Source organism: Callorhinus ursinus, unplaced genomic scaffold (genome assembly GCF_003265705.2).
Source record: "Callorhinus ursinus isolate GAN/ISIS: 27379988/994484 unplaced genomic scaffold, GSC_fseal_2.0 scaffold4, whole genome shotgun sequence".
NCBI classification, from domain to species: Eukaryota; Metazoa; Chordata; class Mammalia; order Carnivora; family Otariidae; genus Callorhinus; species Callorhinus ursinus.
The window spans coordinates 49183122-49199819 of record NW_027397066.1 but is presented as its reverse complement, the minus strand read 5'-3'; the positions used below and the strand labels follow the sequence as shown (position 1 = coordinate 49199819).

Below are 16698 nucleotides of genomic sequence, written 5' to 3'. Positions count from 1 at the left end.
GTATTATTCTGAATGTCTGCTAAATCTCACTATAACTTACATTCCTCCAGAGTCCTGTGCTATCCAATTAATCAGTGCCAGAATTTATGTTTATATTCTGCTTTGTTCTTTTCCATATCAATTTAAGCTATAATGAAGATGATTACTACAGTGCTTTTATCCTATATCCTCTGCTTTTCAGAAAATTATCTTTCTTTCCTTGGTGATTTCTTCTATATTTTCCACAAGATGTCAAGTTCTTTAGACTGACGACAAAGTGTAAAAGTATCTAAAAACCTGGAGGTGGGGAAACAACTAACGTGACCATTCACTATAAATGAAAAAAAAGTGATCCTTATACTTTATAAATCAAATGTGCATAGGGGATATTGTAATGACTTTGTATGACAGATGGTAAGTACACTTATCATGGTGAGCATTTCATAACATATGTAATTGTTGAATCACTATGTTGTGTACCTGAAATATAATATTGTATGTCAACTATACTTCAATAAAAATAATAATTCACTCATGAAAAAACTCTAGATGATTTTAAAACAAACAACATAAAAATAAGACAAAAATAATGTTCAGCCATAAGTAGAAATGAAAAGAAATATTTCCTAAAACATCAATTCTCCTACCCTTTTGTCTCATGACCTCTTTAACTCTTAGTATAACTAAAATTCTCAAAGACTATTGGTTTCTGTGAGTTATATTATCATGCACCATGTTAGAAATTAAAACTGAGAAATTTTTTAAAGTACATTATTGCTACTGTCTTGATCCCTAAGATGGCATCAGATTTACCTACCACTGCTTTTGCAAAATCAGTACCCATATCTAATACAATGAAAAAGGCAAGTAATGTCAGAATTGTTATGAAAATAGTTTTGACCTTGTGGAATCCCTGGAAAGAACTCAGGAATTCCAAATTTCCATGAACCACACTTTGAGAATGGCTGCATGAAGGGTTAATATTCCCCAAGGTCTGGAAGAGACAGCCAACACAACTCCCTTTAGTTTTTATCCTAACCTATCCTGAAATATTTTAATCATTTACTAAATTCTTAAATTTCAAAGCACACATGTATAACATAATTTCACTCAAACTTAAATGAATAGCAAGAAGTACTAGCAAGCATTTTAGTAGGACATTATCAAAGTATATTCTCAGAATTGAAAAGGCTGAAATATTAACGAAGAGAAAAAGTGTCTTCCAGACAGGAATTTCCCAGCTTCTCCATATTCTCTACATTTCGGATTTGATAATGGGAATTATTTTCCTTCCTTCCTTTCCTTTCCTTTTATTCTTAATAAACATGGATAAAACAGTAATTCTTAAGGCAATGAGTTATATATTAGAGTTTCTATGCCCATCTGTTCTTTTTACTGCATCGAACAAGCATTCAATGGAAAACTCCCTGATATGAGGGATTATTTTTGATCTGTTATAAGTCATAAAAGAAACTCAAGATATAATGTAATAATTCTGTTAAAGGAGCAAAGGAGAAAACTGAAATGGAAAAACTCACAAAAATACACACAGTTATTGCAGAACATTTACCCAGTTATGTACACACAGAAACTGCTGCTGACATTTCTTCTTTGACTGCTATTATAAGAGTTCTTAACTTCACCAGGATTGAATACAACAAAAACCAAGATCTTTTTGTAAACTGTAAAATCCCCTGCAGTGGTACTGATATAAACCGAAATATAACTTTTTCAGAAAGGTGAGAAACAAATTTATTTCTCCCTTCTTCCCTTCATCACTCCCTCCCCCATGTTTTTTGTTTGTTTGTTTGTTTGTTTGTTTGTTTGCATGTTCCCATTGTGACTAGGACATAAGACAATGTAACCTTGCTAAAATGCTGGTAGAAGATTAAAAGTAAAACTCAGATCACTCACTTAAGTAGAAAAAAAAATCATCCTACTTTATATATTTAACATCTCTACTTGATAGAAAACCCTAAAGAGGGTATTGGTTAAATGTCTAGATTATGATCTTTGATTCCAAGAGAATTCAAAACACAAGAAACATATTTCTATCCATGCCTCCAGAAATAACTGCTATTTCTTTGATACTGTCTTACTGAAATGCCCACTAAACCTAACTTGACTTTATTCACTTTCTAGCTTAAAACACAATGCATTGGAGCGCCTGGGTGGCTCAGTCATTAAGCATCTGCCTTCGGCTCAGATCATGATCCAAGCATCCTGGGATCGAGCCCTGCACTGGGCTCCGTGCTCGGCGGGAAGCCTGCTTCTCCCTCTCCCACTCCCCCCTGCTTGTGTTCCTGCTCTTGCTGTCTCGCTCTCTGTCAAATAAATAAATAAAATCTTAAAAAAAAACAACAACAATGCATTAAGAATAGACATGTAGACAGAAAATGGATTAGTCATTGTGTGGTGTGGGAAGGAGATGGAGATTACCAGTAATGGGCATCAGGATCTTAATGTGGTGATGGAAATACTCTAAAACTGATTTATGGTGATGTTGCATCACTTGGTAAACTGGTAAATTTACTTAAAATATCATTATACTTCAAATGAGTGGATTATATGGCATATAAAAATGCTTCAATAATATTATATATAAAAACGAATGCAATGAATGAGAGAAGCAAGACACCAAAAAGCATATGCTATATGAATTCATGTATTTAAATTATGAAATGGGCAAAAATGATTTAAGGTATTAGAAGGCTCAATAGCAGCAAAAGTTGGGGTGGGAATAGACAATGGCTGGTGCAGAGTATGAAGGGGTACCTCTGAGATGCTGTTAACGTTCTATGTCTTCATCTGGTTGTTAGTGGGATGCGCTTTGTTTGTGAAAATTCACTGAATTGTATATATTTATGATACGAGCAATTTTCCATATGCATATTACCTCAATAAATGTACACTATATACACATACATATATACCTGTTCACAAATGCCTTTTCAATTTGAACAATATATGCAATTCTACGTAAAGTAATACTGTTATAGCACGTATTTAAAATATGTGTCCAAAAAGACGGCCTGAGGAAGTCATATGATATTCAAACTTCCCACATTTAGATGGAGTTTATGTCCAACTACTAAGAACTCCAACAGGACTTTGTATTGACGAGGGGGATAGCATCAAGCTAGTTTATTATCAAATCATCAAGGTTTCTTAAGAGCATATGAACTGGATCTATGCGGAGACTGGTGGGAGGCTCGCCTCAAGTTGTAGCACTTTCCAAAGAGGCTTTGGAGAAACTAAATGGTGCAGAGCAGGCACCAATAAGCTTTTGAAGAGTGAGAAGAGGTTGGGTGAGGGATTAGTGAAGGGAAGCTGTCCCCTCATGCTCTTTTTGGTGCCTTATATACCTAATATATCTTATATATCTAATATATTTTATATCTAATATCACTTTGGTCTCTTCTGGTTCCACAGACCCTGCCATCCTTCAAGGACCAGCTTAACCTTCTCTCTCCAATGAACACTCTTTAACATTATCTGGCCAAAAGAGCTTTCCTCCTTTTTTTGAACTCCTCAATAAATCTAAATGCAATAAAAATAAAATACTGAGCAAATAATCTGTTTGTTTTTTATCTGCCAAAAAGCTATAGGTGTGTGGGCAGGAACCATGCTTAGCTTAATCATCCACCAAACTCCAGAGCTGTCAGGGTGCACTCAGAATTTCAAGTGTTGGTGGAGTTAAAAATGGAAATATTTCCATTAATAGCCGAAGATAACAAGAAACCTCAGCTGCATTCAAAATGTAAAATTTCTGCAGTTATCAGTTGCCAACAGTCATTTTCACATTTAGATTCTAAAGCTATATGTACCATTTTTTTAAATCTCTCTAGTGTGTAAGTGTAAAATAAAAAGAAACAAAAATCACTCAGATAATAGAATTAAGAAAGCTTTTAAGTGGCACGACACCATCGGAGAGCACATTTACTTATTCATTTACACATCATTAAACATCAGAAGTTAGTTTTAGGTAAAATCAAGAGAAAGTCTGCCCTCTAGAAGCCTACAATTTACTTTAGACAAAGCAACTGTCTGGGGTGTGATAATACGGGTTTATTAATGTTTAGCTGCAATAAAGAAGGATGCAGATGATAACAAGTGAGTGAGAATACAAGTTCCGAGAAGGATAAGGAAATGTCTTCTGACATTTTAATAAGTCTTCTAGCAGGATAATGAAAGAAGAGAAAAAGCACAGAACTTTCAGAGGGGATGAGGGCAAAATGGCATAAAAACACACTTGGATTTGAGAACACGAGGTGTAATCGGCAAGACAGTGAAGAATCTGGCAACTCTAGGGCAGGTATCAGATTCAAAGTTCTACTGGGGAAAAACATGGAAATCAAGTGCCACATCCTTTAGATTCAAGTCCCCAATTTTTCACACATAACTAATATTTTATTATACGGTTTTATTTATGTATTTGTTCAATGTGTATTCAAATATCTACATGAATACTATTTCATGTCTGCCCTTGCCTGTAACATCTGTCTAATTTATGAGACTGAAGCAAGTTATGAAGGCTGTTTAACAAGGTTATACAAGGATACACAAAAACATTTTGTATTTTGTAACATAATCCTCTAAGCGAGAGACATGCTTAAAAATGTTTAGACACTGATATAATGTCTTTCTAGAACTTTAAATGAGAGAAAACAATAATTATCTAAATATCTTTTAGAAAAGTTCCCCCATTATAATTTTAATTCAAATTGATTATTTAAGCTGTCCGTATCATTATTAATATGATACATCCATATAATAATTAGAAATTATTAGATTATTTAACATGCTGTCACTCGCAGGGCAGTGAAAGTTCACTAATTAAAAAGCAGCTGAAGCTGACATGGCCATCTCATCTCTTAAGAACTTACAAGATGGAACCTGACTTCTTCTAAGAGTCAAAAGCATTTATTTACAAGTGTAAATGTAGTATATTTAGCAGTCCAAACACAACCAAGGAACTTGCCTCCATACAGAATTAACCACAATTATTTCAGCTGACAATTCTTACTTGAGAAACCACCAGGGGTCTTCCACAAATGATTCACTCAGGGTGCTTAAAGCAATTTTACTCTTCAGATTTGTCACTTTATAGACACATCCCATATAATTCAGCAGCTTGAGAGGATCCATTGTAACTATTTTTTGTAATAATTATAAGATTAAAGGCTTATTTTGGGAGCCATTAATAATATCAGTAAAAGGATTAAAACAATTTCAATGAAAATCATAAAGAGATCAAAGAGCTAGTGAAGTTAATGCTTCTGCTACATTTAAAATGAAAGGCTAATCACAGAAAAGCAGAATTTCCTCCTCGACCTACACCTCGAATGCATAAAGAATCCATTTTTGTTTGTTGGTCTGACAGAAATAAATAAAATAAAATAACAATTTAGTCATAGTGCCCATTCATACTACACATGGAAAATCACTCAGGACAGACACCATTATAACACTTACACATAATGAAGTAATTAGACCTCTTGTAGGCATAACATCAGAGAATTTAACCATAGTTGGAGGCATGTCAAATATATAACAAGAAGAGACATACAATGAGAGATAAGAATGAAACACACAAGAAGAACCAAACACAACCAAACTTACATCAAATGGAATCCCTAATTTAAAATCTTATTTCTCATTAATATTCACCTTAGCATGAGTTAGCATTTTAGAAATAGACAAGCAAAAGCACTTAGATTTGCCCAGAGAGACCATTAATCCTTCAAGCACACTTCAGATGTTTTGATCATCAAAAACCGGGCACGTTATAATTTCTATTAACAGTTTATACAACAGTAATTTATAAAAAAAAGATACTATCAATTTATTAATCACACACAAACATACATATCAGAATTTTAAGCATCAAGAAGACAAATAGTTAAAAACAATGCAGGCTTTCTCAAGCACAAGAAAGGTAAGCCTCAAGAACTATTGTTTGTGCTTTTATATACTTGAATTTGTTTATTTTTACATATGCTATGACTTCCCCCATATTTTAAGAACTCCTTAAATAATAGAAGAAAATAATTGGCTAAATAGAAATCCTAATGAAAAAAATAATTCACTAAATAAGTAATTTACTGATTATTTTAAAATTACTTTGTGAGCAAGTAGTCAGAAAGTATGAAGGCGGGGCGCCTGGGTGGCTCAGATGGTTAAGCAACTGCCTTCGGCTCAGGTCATGATCCTGGAGTCCCGGGATCGAGACCCACATCAGGCTCCCTGCTCAGCAGGGAGTCTGCTTCTCCCTCTGACTGCCCCCATGCTCTCTCTCATTCTCTCTCTCAAATAAATAAATAAAATCTTTCAAAAAAGTATGAAGGCCTATAGTAAATGATTTCACTAATTTCTGAGAAATCATAGTAATACTGAACACTAACCATTTCCTTTAGAATTGAAGATCTTTTCTTTATCCAATGATATGATATTATATATAATTATATTATATATATTATTTACATTATTTGAACATGGTAATATTGTGAATAGCTTAAATGAGTATTACTAGATAACAAAGTAATACTTTTTTCATTGTTTTTCAAGGCCAAATAATCATTAATCAATAGCCTTTTACTACATTTTGATTAATGGTTACAAAAATTGCCTATTAACTTTTCTTCTTTTTCATACATTGATAGAAAATATTTATTAGCAGTAAAATAATTTTTCTGAAATTTTTGGAGAAAATTACAAAAGTCTGTTTTTGAAAACTGTGAAAAATAAATTTAGTTTCTCATCTATAGAGCCCAGTTCTAGAGAAGTCAGAGTACACCATGAAACCAAATAACTAATCTAATAAATTTTAATAATTTCCAAATGCCATTTTTAATCTCTAATACCAACACTTTAGTGATATGGGAAACCAGTTTGAAACTGAAAAAGTGGTTCTTTTTTTTAAAGATTTTATTTATTTATTTGACAGAGAGAGACACAGTGAGAGGGAACACAAGCAGGGGAAGTGGGAGAGGGAGAAGCAGGCTTCCCGCTGAGGAGGGAGCTCGATGCGGGGCTCAATCCCAAGACCTTGGGATCATGACCTGAGCCAAAGGCAGACGCTTAATGACTGAGCCACCCAGGTACCCCGAAAAAGTAGTTCAAATTATTCTAAAATATACAATGCTATTTGTATTCTTACCTATGCTCAATATGTCACCCAGATTCATGCTGAGAGTTTATACTAAATGCACAAAAAAAAGATTAGAAGTATCATACCTTTGAGACATAATCTTATAGGCATCTGGCAGGTAGCATCGGATATTCTCCATCTGAGCAGGGTCAGAGTCACAAATTTTGTCATCAGTCCTCCCATAGTTGGCACTTTCTATCATGATGACATCCGTTCCTGGACAGCGGAGCTCTATGGGGTAGCTCTCACAGGAGAGCTCTCTGCGGACCACAGCCATCGGAATTGGGGCACGGCTGAAAGCTACCGGAAGGAGGAGGAAGAAACGTCAGTCATCTTTATGACATACAAAGGAAAAGTACCTGTGTTTGCTTTTCCAGTGTTTGGGGTAAACTAATACCAAAAAATAAACCAGTTGCAATTAACAATTTTAGCTAAAACAGAAAACTTCTCACTTCAATAAATTTAGAGGACTTTTAAAAATCTAAGAATAACAGCTATTTCATAAAACCTTATCTAATACAGTGTTCTTATAAATGAAAGAAAAAAGAACACTCGATTTTCTAAAACTTTAGCCGGTATGTGAGGTAAAGTCAATGTAGAAATATTATCCAGTTTGTAGAGAAAGATTCTCAGGTAAACCTCAGGGGTATCATATGTGTGTCTTGTTTTATTTTGTTTTATGGAAACTATTACCAAAAATTGCATTTTTGTTGAGTTCATATAATCTTAAGTATTCTATTTCAATTTGAAAACATGATTTCATTTTACAGTAAAAAATAATATAATCAGTATACTTTATAATTTAATTATACTGATAATAAGTGTTCTTTAGGAAAGCAGAGATTTATATGGAGAAAAACTAAATTTTCCTTCAGCTCTCTCCACACACTTTCCCCTCACTGTCAAGACATAACCAGATAGCATTGTGGTGACCCTCCTATTAGAATTTTCTACAGAAAAACAAATAGACATTGTATGTTTCCTCCTACCCTTCTTTATATTTTATTCAGGTGGTGTTACACTACACATGTTGTTTGATACCTTGATTTATTTTATTTATTATTTTAATGAACATCTCTTTTCATTTCTGTATTGTAGTCCTCATTTTAATAGCTGCATTTTATATACCTATAAACATTATATAATTGATCTTATGTTGATGTGCATTTGGGAATGTCCATGTGTTTTTGTCATAATACTGTAAAGAAGTATAAACGTATTTGTGTACCTTGGCTATAATATTTTAGAAAAAATATAATTATCCAAATATATTTTATGTATGTTTTTATAAATGAAATTGATGGACCAAAGGGGAAATATATTTCAAGTTTGGCAAAAATCAACAACTAGATATCCAAAAAACTTAAGAAACATGTACAGTTCTACCAGCAGCACTTTTCATTGCAAAACAACATATTACCAATTCCTTTAAATTTTGCCAATGTGATAGACAAATAATGGTAAAATATCCTTTTTACAAAATTTTCAGTATTCTATTTGTACAATGGAATATATTTTCATGTTTATCACCTTTCAAATTCCTTTTATTTATGAATTGCTTGCTCACATTTATACATGGGTCACTATTGTAAAAGTTCTTTGTATAACAAAAATTAAAAATTGGTCCTTTATATTTGTGGCAAATACGTTCTTTTAGTTTGTTGTTTGATTTTAGATGTTTGCTGAACATATGTATTTCATTTTTACACAGGGAATTACCCATCTTTTCATGTCGAGTTTATGTTTCCCACTCCAAGATTGTGAACATAATCAGTACATTATTGGAAGAAAGTCAAATGTTTAATTGTAAAAACTCAAGTTTTCTTTTAAAAGCATATAATTGAAATTCTAAATTAAGCGTTTATCAATCATCTAATAAGTGAATTTCCACATAACAGAAATAATTATAGAGATCCATACATGATAGCTATAAATATGCATTATTTGATTAATTCGCTAATGTGTACATATACAAAAATATGTATTTAAATAAATACATGCAACTTTTCCTGTAGCTTTTTTACAAAGCATGAAATGTGAAAATAAAAGAAGAGAGGAGAGAAACAATGAGTGGAGGTAGAGAAAGAAAAATTTTATTATTCTAAGTATTTTCACTTAAAACTTAAAAGAAATATTGATTTGGGGGATGCCTGGGTGGCTCAATCAGTTAAGCATCTGCCTCCCGCTTGGGTCATGATCCCAGAGTCCTGGGATGGAGCCCAACATTGAGCTCCCTGCTCAGCTGGGAGTCTGCTTCTCTCTCTCCCTCTGCCCCTGCTCATGCTCATGCTCTCTCGCTCACTCTTTCCCTTAAATAAATAATCTTTAAAAAAATATAATTTGGTTTGTGAAATCATACGATTATTTCAAAATTGGGAATGATATTAGTTTTTATGTCATTTCTGTAATGTTTCAGAAAAGCTACAACTGTACCATACACCGCATGTATAACTTCTGAGCAGGTCCCTTAAAGTTCTCAAGCAGCACATATAGGTAATTCCATTCTGGTTGTTATTCAACAACCATCTTGTTTGCTCTGTCACTCTCTCTCTCTCTCTCACACACATACACACACAGAAGAATCTAGCACATCCATAGCATTCATCAGAGAGTTAACATAATTAGAGGTTGGTTGTAACATTATTTTTAAAGTTTGCTCTCGAGTCAACATTTTGACAGGATATTCCCACAATAGAGAGACACTGAATTTCTGAAATATGCATTTCTATTTTTCTTAAAATAAAATAAAATATCCTTGTTTCTCTATCATTCTGAAATTAGATGGTTGTTTAAACACGACATCCTTTTTAATAGTGAGGTTTCTAAAAAAAGAAGTGGGATTTCAGTTTTCAAGGATAAAGACATTTTCATTAATGTATTTAGTATTTTAAGTAATGGAATCATTGAATAATAAAAATATTCCAAAGTGGGGATCCAGTTTCATGACTTAGGTATGGAATCATAGGGGGTGTTTTTGTTTCTTTGGTTTTTATTTTTCGCTTTAATAAAAGGTTTCTGAAAACAGAATTTTCCAGGAAATTTTTTAGCATTTGCTAAAAGGCAATTTGTTTCTTAACTTTGGTATAACTATTTTAAAAATAACATTGAAACCGCTTCCAAACATTGAATTGATCTGGCTATATTTTAACTTAAACAATTAAGTTAAATTAAGTTAAAAAGCAAGTTAATTTAACAAGGAAACAAAACAAATAAGCAAATCATACAATTAAAGCATTTGTTTGACTAAGTGGATAATTTGGTTAATTAAATTCATCAGTCAATTTTTGTCAAAACATGTGTACACAGAGAAAGCTTTATTCTGGTTCTTAATTGTCAAAAATATGATTTAGAACCAGACCCTCGACAGTTGCAAAGTCAACTAAAATGTGGAGGCCAAAATTTTCCATGTATCTCTTTTGACCCTGTAAGAATTATGCATAAGTTATGTATATGGCAATTTTTACAGAGAGCCAGAGGTGATTTGTGGATGCTTTCTTCCATTTAACATATAATTGCATTTGTATCAGTAACCCAGTGATAAATTACACTCCTAAATGATGGATGCTTTGTGTAAAGGAATGTATTACTGGAAACTATCACATTGTCTAATTAGCTATTTAAATTACTTTTAATTATATTGCTAAATGCTTTAATCAGCAACCAAAGTCCAATGGAAAAAAAATATGCTTAAGTTAAAAGTTTTTTTGTTTTTTTTTTTAACCATTCAGTTATTGTGCTAACAACAGAGAGATTTTGTTTAGTAAAGACTAAGACATGGGAAATGTCAACAATTCAAATTCAGGATAGTCTGTGAAATTGTCTATTCCATATTGTATTAGGGTAATATTGCATTGGGCATTGGGAAGTGGCTGTGGGAAAATAATTTGGGGCAAAGAAGGCATATTCTTGAACTCCTCCTCACTTTTATTCCATGAGTTAATCTGTTATAACAAGGAACAGAGTATCATCATTAGATGTGTAATAGGTATTAGCTAAATAAATCGGAAAAACATTACCCACTGACCATGGGACGAAGGAGGCATGGACGAAATGAAGCTTCTCTACTAAAGATGGCCAGAACCTCAGCAAATGTCCAGGTTCCACGGCAAACACACACCTAATGAAAAGTGCTCCTGACCAGGGATTAAAATAACACCAGAAAAAGCTCCCTGTCCTTGCTCCCTAGTTTCAGCAAAAAACACTTCCATGTTTTCTTTTCTAAGGCCTCAGCCACTCTGTTGTTGAAACCTCTTAACTTCTTTGGGCTCTCTATCCTACTGTTAAGCCTGCTTGGTGACATTTGACTCAAAATACCTTAAGTCCTTAGTGAATTGTGGATGATAATAACAAAGATATCAGTCTAGGAATGGGAGGTGGGGGTGCAGGCAGAGGCTAAAAGCTGGTGACCAAAAACAAGTCAAAGGATTCTTTGTGGACCCCAAGGAAAAGGGCTCAGAGACTTGCTAGGATAACCCTAGGGCATCGGAAGGGAGCTTCAAAGAAGGGAGTGGTAGTTGAGAAATAGAATTTTAAGACAAAGGATATCAGTTAAGAGTAACAGTAAACACAGACACAGAGGCAAGCAGCTCCAGTTAGTGGGTTGAGAGTATACACACTATAATTTATTACATTTTAAACATGCTGAATTTAAGGAGCCAGGATAATATTCAAAAATGCTCAACTGTTGGGGCACCTCGGTGGCCCAGCCAGTTAAGCTGGGACTCTTGGTTTGGGCTCAGGTCGTGGTCTTAGGGTGGTGAGATGGAGCCCTGAGTGCGGCTCCACACTCAGCATAGAGTCTGCTTGAGATTCTCTCTCTCCCTCTCCTCGACCCCTTGGGCTATGTGCATGCTCTTTCCCCCGCCCCATTCTCTCCCTCTCTCTCAAATACATAAATCTTCAACTCTCAGTTGGATTCAGGAGTAGAATATAGGCTAGAACCATGGGAAGGACATGAAGTAGTGCAGGGAGTATCTCTAGAGAAAAGAATGAATGCAGAAGTTGGAATATCAGTGGCCACTGAAGAAATGTTGGAGGAGCATGTTACTGAGTCACACAGAGAGAGGCTCTGTGTATCTATTCAAGCAAGAATTTGATTAAACCAACTAACCTGCTTACCACTTACCACTGCTTTGAGGGTAAGGAAACTTGGTTACAGGACAGATGAATCAAGTTTGCATGTGCGCACGTGTGTGTGTGTGTGTGTGTGTGTGTGTGCGCGTGTGTGTGTGTGTGTGCGTGCGCACGCACGCACCCATCTCCTTGGGCCAAGCTTTCAATGCCCTATTCAAATCTCATTTTTCCATGAATTATTCCACTTAAGTCACCAGATTTTATACATACATACATATATGTATATATAGAATTTTATTACATTATTTTATCATTTAATTTATATGTAAATATATATAAATACATACAGTCTTCAGCACTGAAAAATGATTATGAATACGTGCTAAAAACATTTTTTTTCTGCATGCAAATAATCGTAAGAGGAGAAAAAGAGGATCTTTTGAAAACTTTAAAATGAAAAGGGAAGAGATCTGGTTTCTTATAAGAAAGAAGTAAAACTCTTTGTAAATCAAGGCCAACAATTTTAAAGGCATTTCTTAATTACAGAGAGGGACACAACTACTTGGAAGTGGGCTAGTTTCAGCTTATTGCTAAAGACTTTAAAAAATACTTCATTACATTACTTAAATGCTGCCAAAAGGCATATATTCCCAATTTTAAGTTTCAATAGAGCCTATGACATAATTTTCTTAAATACGTGTATTTTCTCTGTACCATTTTACATGCCAGCACACTTATCCAACTTTTAAAAAATGTGCTTTGAAAATAGTGTCCAAAATATTTGGCAGCAAAAATAACATTTAAAACCCAATGAAACATCAACCTATCATCTACTTTCCTTAAAAGTACATCTGCTACCAGAAAGCCTCTAATAACCAAATTTCAACATCTCTATTTCAGCAAAAAATACAATTTAAATATTATAGTATTTAATAAAGTTTAACACAGTAACAAATAAAACTGATACCCTAAAGGAATAACCAAAGGCAATTATGTTCTGAGGGCAAAAAAACAAAACAAAATAAAATGAAACAAACCAAAAATAAATAAATAAATAAACAAAACCCCAAAACCCATGAAATTTAAAATTTCTGAAATTGCAGAAAAAAATGTACTAATGAGTGGAATATCATAAAACAGTTAATGCTGAGCTATCTTTTGACTTATGTAGCTTCACCATGAGGGTAACATTAATCTTAATTTTGGAAGATATCTATACAAAAATAGATAAAAATTCAGTAAATACAATTATAAATTTCAAAATAAGTAAAGAAGATACGTTAATGTAATTCTCAGTGTATATTGATCACCTACAATGTGGCTGCTGGGAGTTATTAAACATAAGCCATGGATGTTGTTTAAATTTTCCCTCCACACTGGGGATTATCTCAGACCTAGGAATGGTTCTATACACAAATGGAATTCCAAAGTCTGGCAGAAGGAGCTTCAGAGTTATAACATAAAATCAAGAAGATGGTAAAAATTCATGAATGTGATGATCAATTGTATGTGCCAACTTGACTGGGCTAAGGGATGCCCAGGTAACTGGTAAAATATTTTTTCTGGGTATGTCTGGGAGGGTGTCTCTGGAAAAGAGCATTTGATTCAGTACACTAACAAAGAAGATCGCCCTCACCAATTTAGGTGGGTATCATCCAATCTGTTGAGGGCTCGAATAGAACAAAAAGGCAGAAGTATGAATTTGTTCTGTGCTCGAACTGGTATATCCACCTGTAGCCCTCTGACATTGTGATTCTGATTCTCAAGATTTTGGACATGAACTAAAATTGACACCAGTGGCTCTCCAGACTTCAGGCCGCTGAACTCCGACTGAGACTTCCAACACAGCCTCCCTGGATTATCAGGCCTTTGAGGTTGGACTGGAACTATGTCACTGGCTTTTCTGTGCCTCCAGCTTGCAAACAGCAAATCATTGGACTTCTCGGCCTCCCTAATTACATGAGTCAGTCCCTCATAATAAATCTCTTTATATTAATATATAAATATATCTTTATACATATGTATATGTCCCTATATATGGATCCAAATATATATCTTATATATATGGATAATTGTGATACATAAAATGTGATAGTTTTAGAAATTTTATTCCTCATCAATATAGTTTAAACACAATCTGGAGAACACTGATTAATAATATGAGTGTGGCAAAGGCCCAAAAACCAGGAGTCAGTATCCATCATTACTAAAAACAAAGACTTACAGGACACTGACAAGATCAGAAGAGTATAAGTCTGGAGCAGGATAGGGCAGATGGGCTGATGATTCAGAGCAAGAGTACTGAGAATCTTCCTAACTGTCTCCATGGGACTTCAGAAGCTTGTAGTTAGAGAATGTGTATCCTATGCAAGGCATAGAACATTTTAAAGCACAATGAATTATACAGAACAGATTAAAAATTTATGGAGTGATAAACATGTGCTTGGTGCTTAAAAAAGACTTTTTTGAAGGTAGCAAACTTGAGCTGGCCATTAAAGATGAAATAATATATGAATAGGGGAGAAAAAAATGGCAAAATATTCTAGACAGAAATTCTGAGCAAAGAAAGATATATTCAGAGTTCCGAGGGAGGATCTCAAAGAAATATCTGCATTTCCATGTTCATTGCAGCATTATTCTCAATAGACAATACACAGAAACAATCTACACATCTATTGATGGATAAATGGATAAAGAAGATGTGGCACATATATATATACAACATAATGAAATATTATTCAGTCATGTGAAAGAAGGATATCCTGCCATTTATAACAAAATGGATGGATCTTGAGTGTATTGCGCTAAGTGAAATAAGACAAGACAGAAAAAAGATAAATACTGTATGATATCACTTATACGTGGAATCTAAAAAAGCCAAACTCATAGAAACAGAGAGGAATATAGTGGTTGCCAGGAGATGGGGTGAAAAAGGTAGGACTGGTCAAAGGGTATAAACATTCAATTATAAGATGAGTAACTTCTCGGGATCTAGTACACAACAGAGTGATTATGGTTAACAATACTGTATTATATACTTAAAAGTTGCTAAGAGAGTAGAGCTTAAATTTTCTTACCACAAAAATAAATGGCAATTATGTGAGGTGATGGAGATGTTAACAAACCCTATTGTGGTAATCATTTTACAATACATACGTGCATCAAATCAACACACTGTACCCCTTAAACTTATACATTATACGTTAATTAAATAGCAATAAAGCTGGGGATAAAAAAAGATATATTCACAAGAGAATCAGGAGCAGATGCAGACAGAACTCAACAGCAGTCAAATCAGAAAGATCATTACAATCAGATTCAAAATAAAGTCCAAATTACATAGGACAGTGGAAGATAACAATATAGTATAATAACATAATAATATTAATAAAATTAATCTTAAAAAGCATTAGCCAATAGATTATTCGAACAGTGAAAGATATTAGTAGAGAGAAAGATAACAGAGTCTGGAATTAATGAGGAAGATACTGCGATAAGCTGTTTAGGGCAAGATGATGATAATAATTGCTAACATTTAGGGAGTGCTTTCCATGTGCTGGTGCTTTAAAGGTATCATTTCATTTCAAACCCAAACAATAAAAGCTTGGCAATATTATCATCCCCATTTAGTATACCAGGATATGCAGCTTAGCCAAAAAAAGAATGGGAGGCATGAACTAGAAAGTTATGTAGGTAAGAGATGCGATGACCCTTCTTGCGTGTCACAAAAAGAAAACAAAGGAAGGAGGCTTCTCTTGGGAAATGCATAATGTATTATTAGAATATCACACTAACAATCAATAACACAATTTTATGGACTGTTATTCCTTTATGACATTAAGTCTAATGCCTGAAAATGAAATGTAAGAATTCTATTTATTATGCCTGATAAGGTTTTTTTGTTTTTTTATTTTTATTTTAAGATTTTATTTATTTATTTGACAGAGAGAGAGATAGCGAGAACAGGAACACAAGCAGGGGGAGAAGGAGAAGCCGGCTTCCCGCTGAGCAGGGAGCCCGATGTGGGGCTCGATCCCAGGACCCTGGGATCATGACCGGAGCCGAAGGCAGTCGCTTAATGACTGAGCCACCCAGGCACCCCTGTTTTGTTTTTAAATAGCATAAAATATTATTACTATTCTGACAACTTTAAGAAATTCTCTCCTAACACTTTGATATTATATTACAAAAATTTTCTTTGTGTAAAAATCTGCAATAAGATGGAAAAATCACAAATTTTAAAATGTGGCATTAACTTTCAAATGTAGTAATTTTACTTATATTGCAGTGTATAAATATGCAATGTTCTTTATTTCAGATCAACAAATTTAAAGCTTGTTATTCTTATGGTACAACCAAGAAAACCTATAGTCCTAAAGATTCTTTTCTCTCTCTCTTTTTTTAATTTTATTTTTTATTTCTTATTTATTTGTGAGAGAGAGAGAGAGAGCACAAGCAAAGGGAGCAAGCAGGCCAAGGGAGAAGCAGGCTCCCTA

The 16698-nt window shown here is 33.9% G+C and overlaps 1 protein-coding gene across 6 annotated transcripts in view; it reads right to left on the bottom strand.

Moving 5' to 3' along the window:
- Positions 1-16698, bottom strand: part of ADGRL3 (adhesion G protein-coupled receptor L3) — a 790703-nt gene that overhangs the window by 393404 nt on the left and 380601 nt on the right. For all 6 annotated transcript variants that reach the window (XM_073891741.1, XM_073891740.1, XM_073891744.1 and 3 more), the window contains one exon: positions 7216-7429. In XM_073891741.1, coding sequence (XP_073747842.1) covers positions 7216-7429 — 214 coding nt within the window. The remainder of the gene's footprint in view (positions 1-7215; positions 7430-16698) is intronic.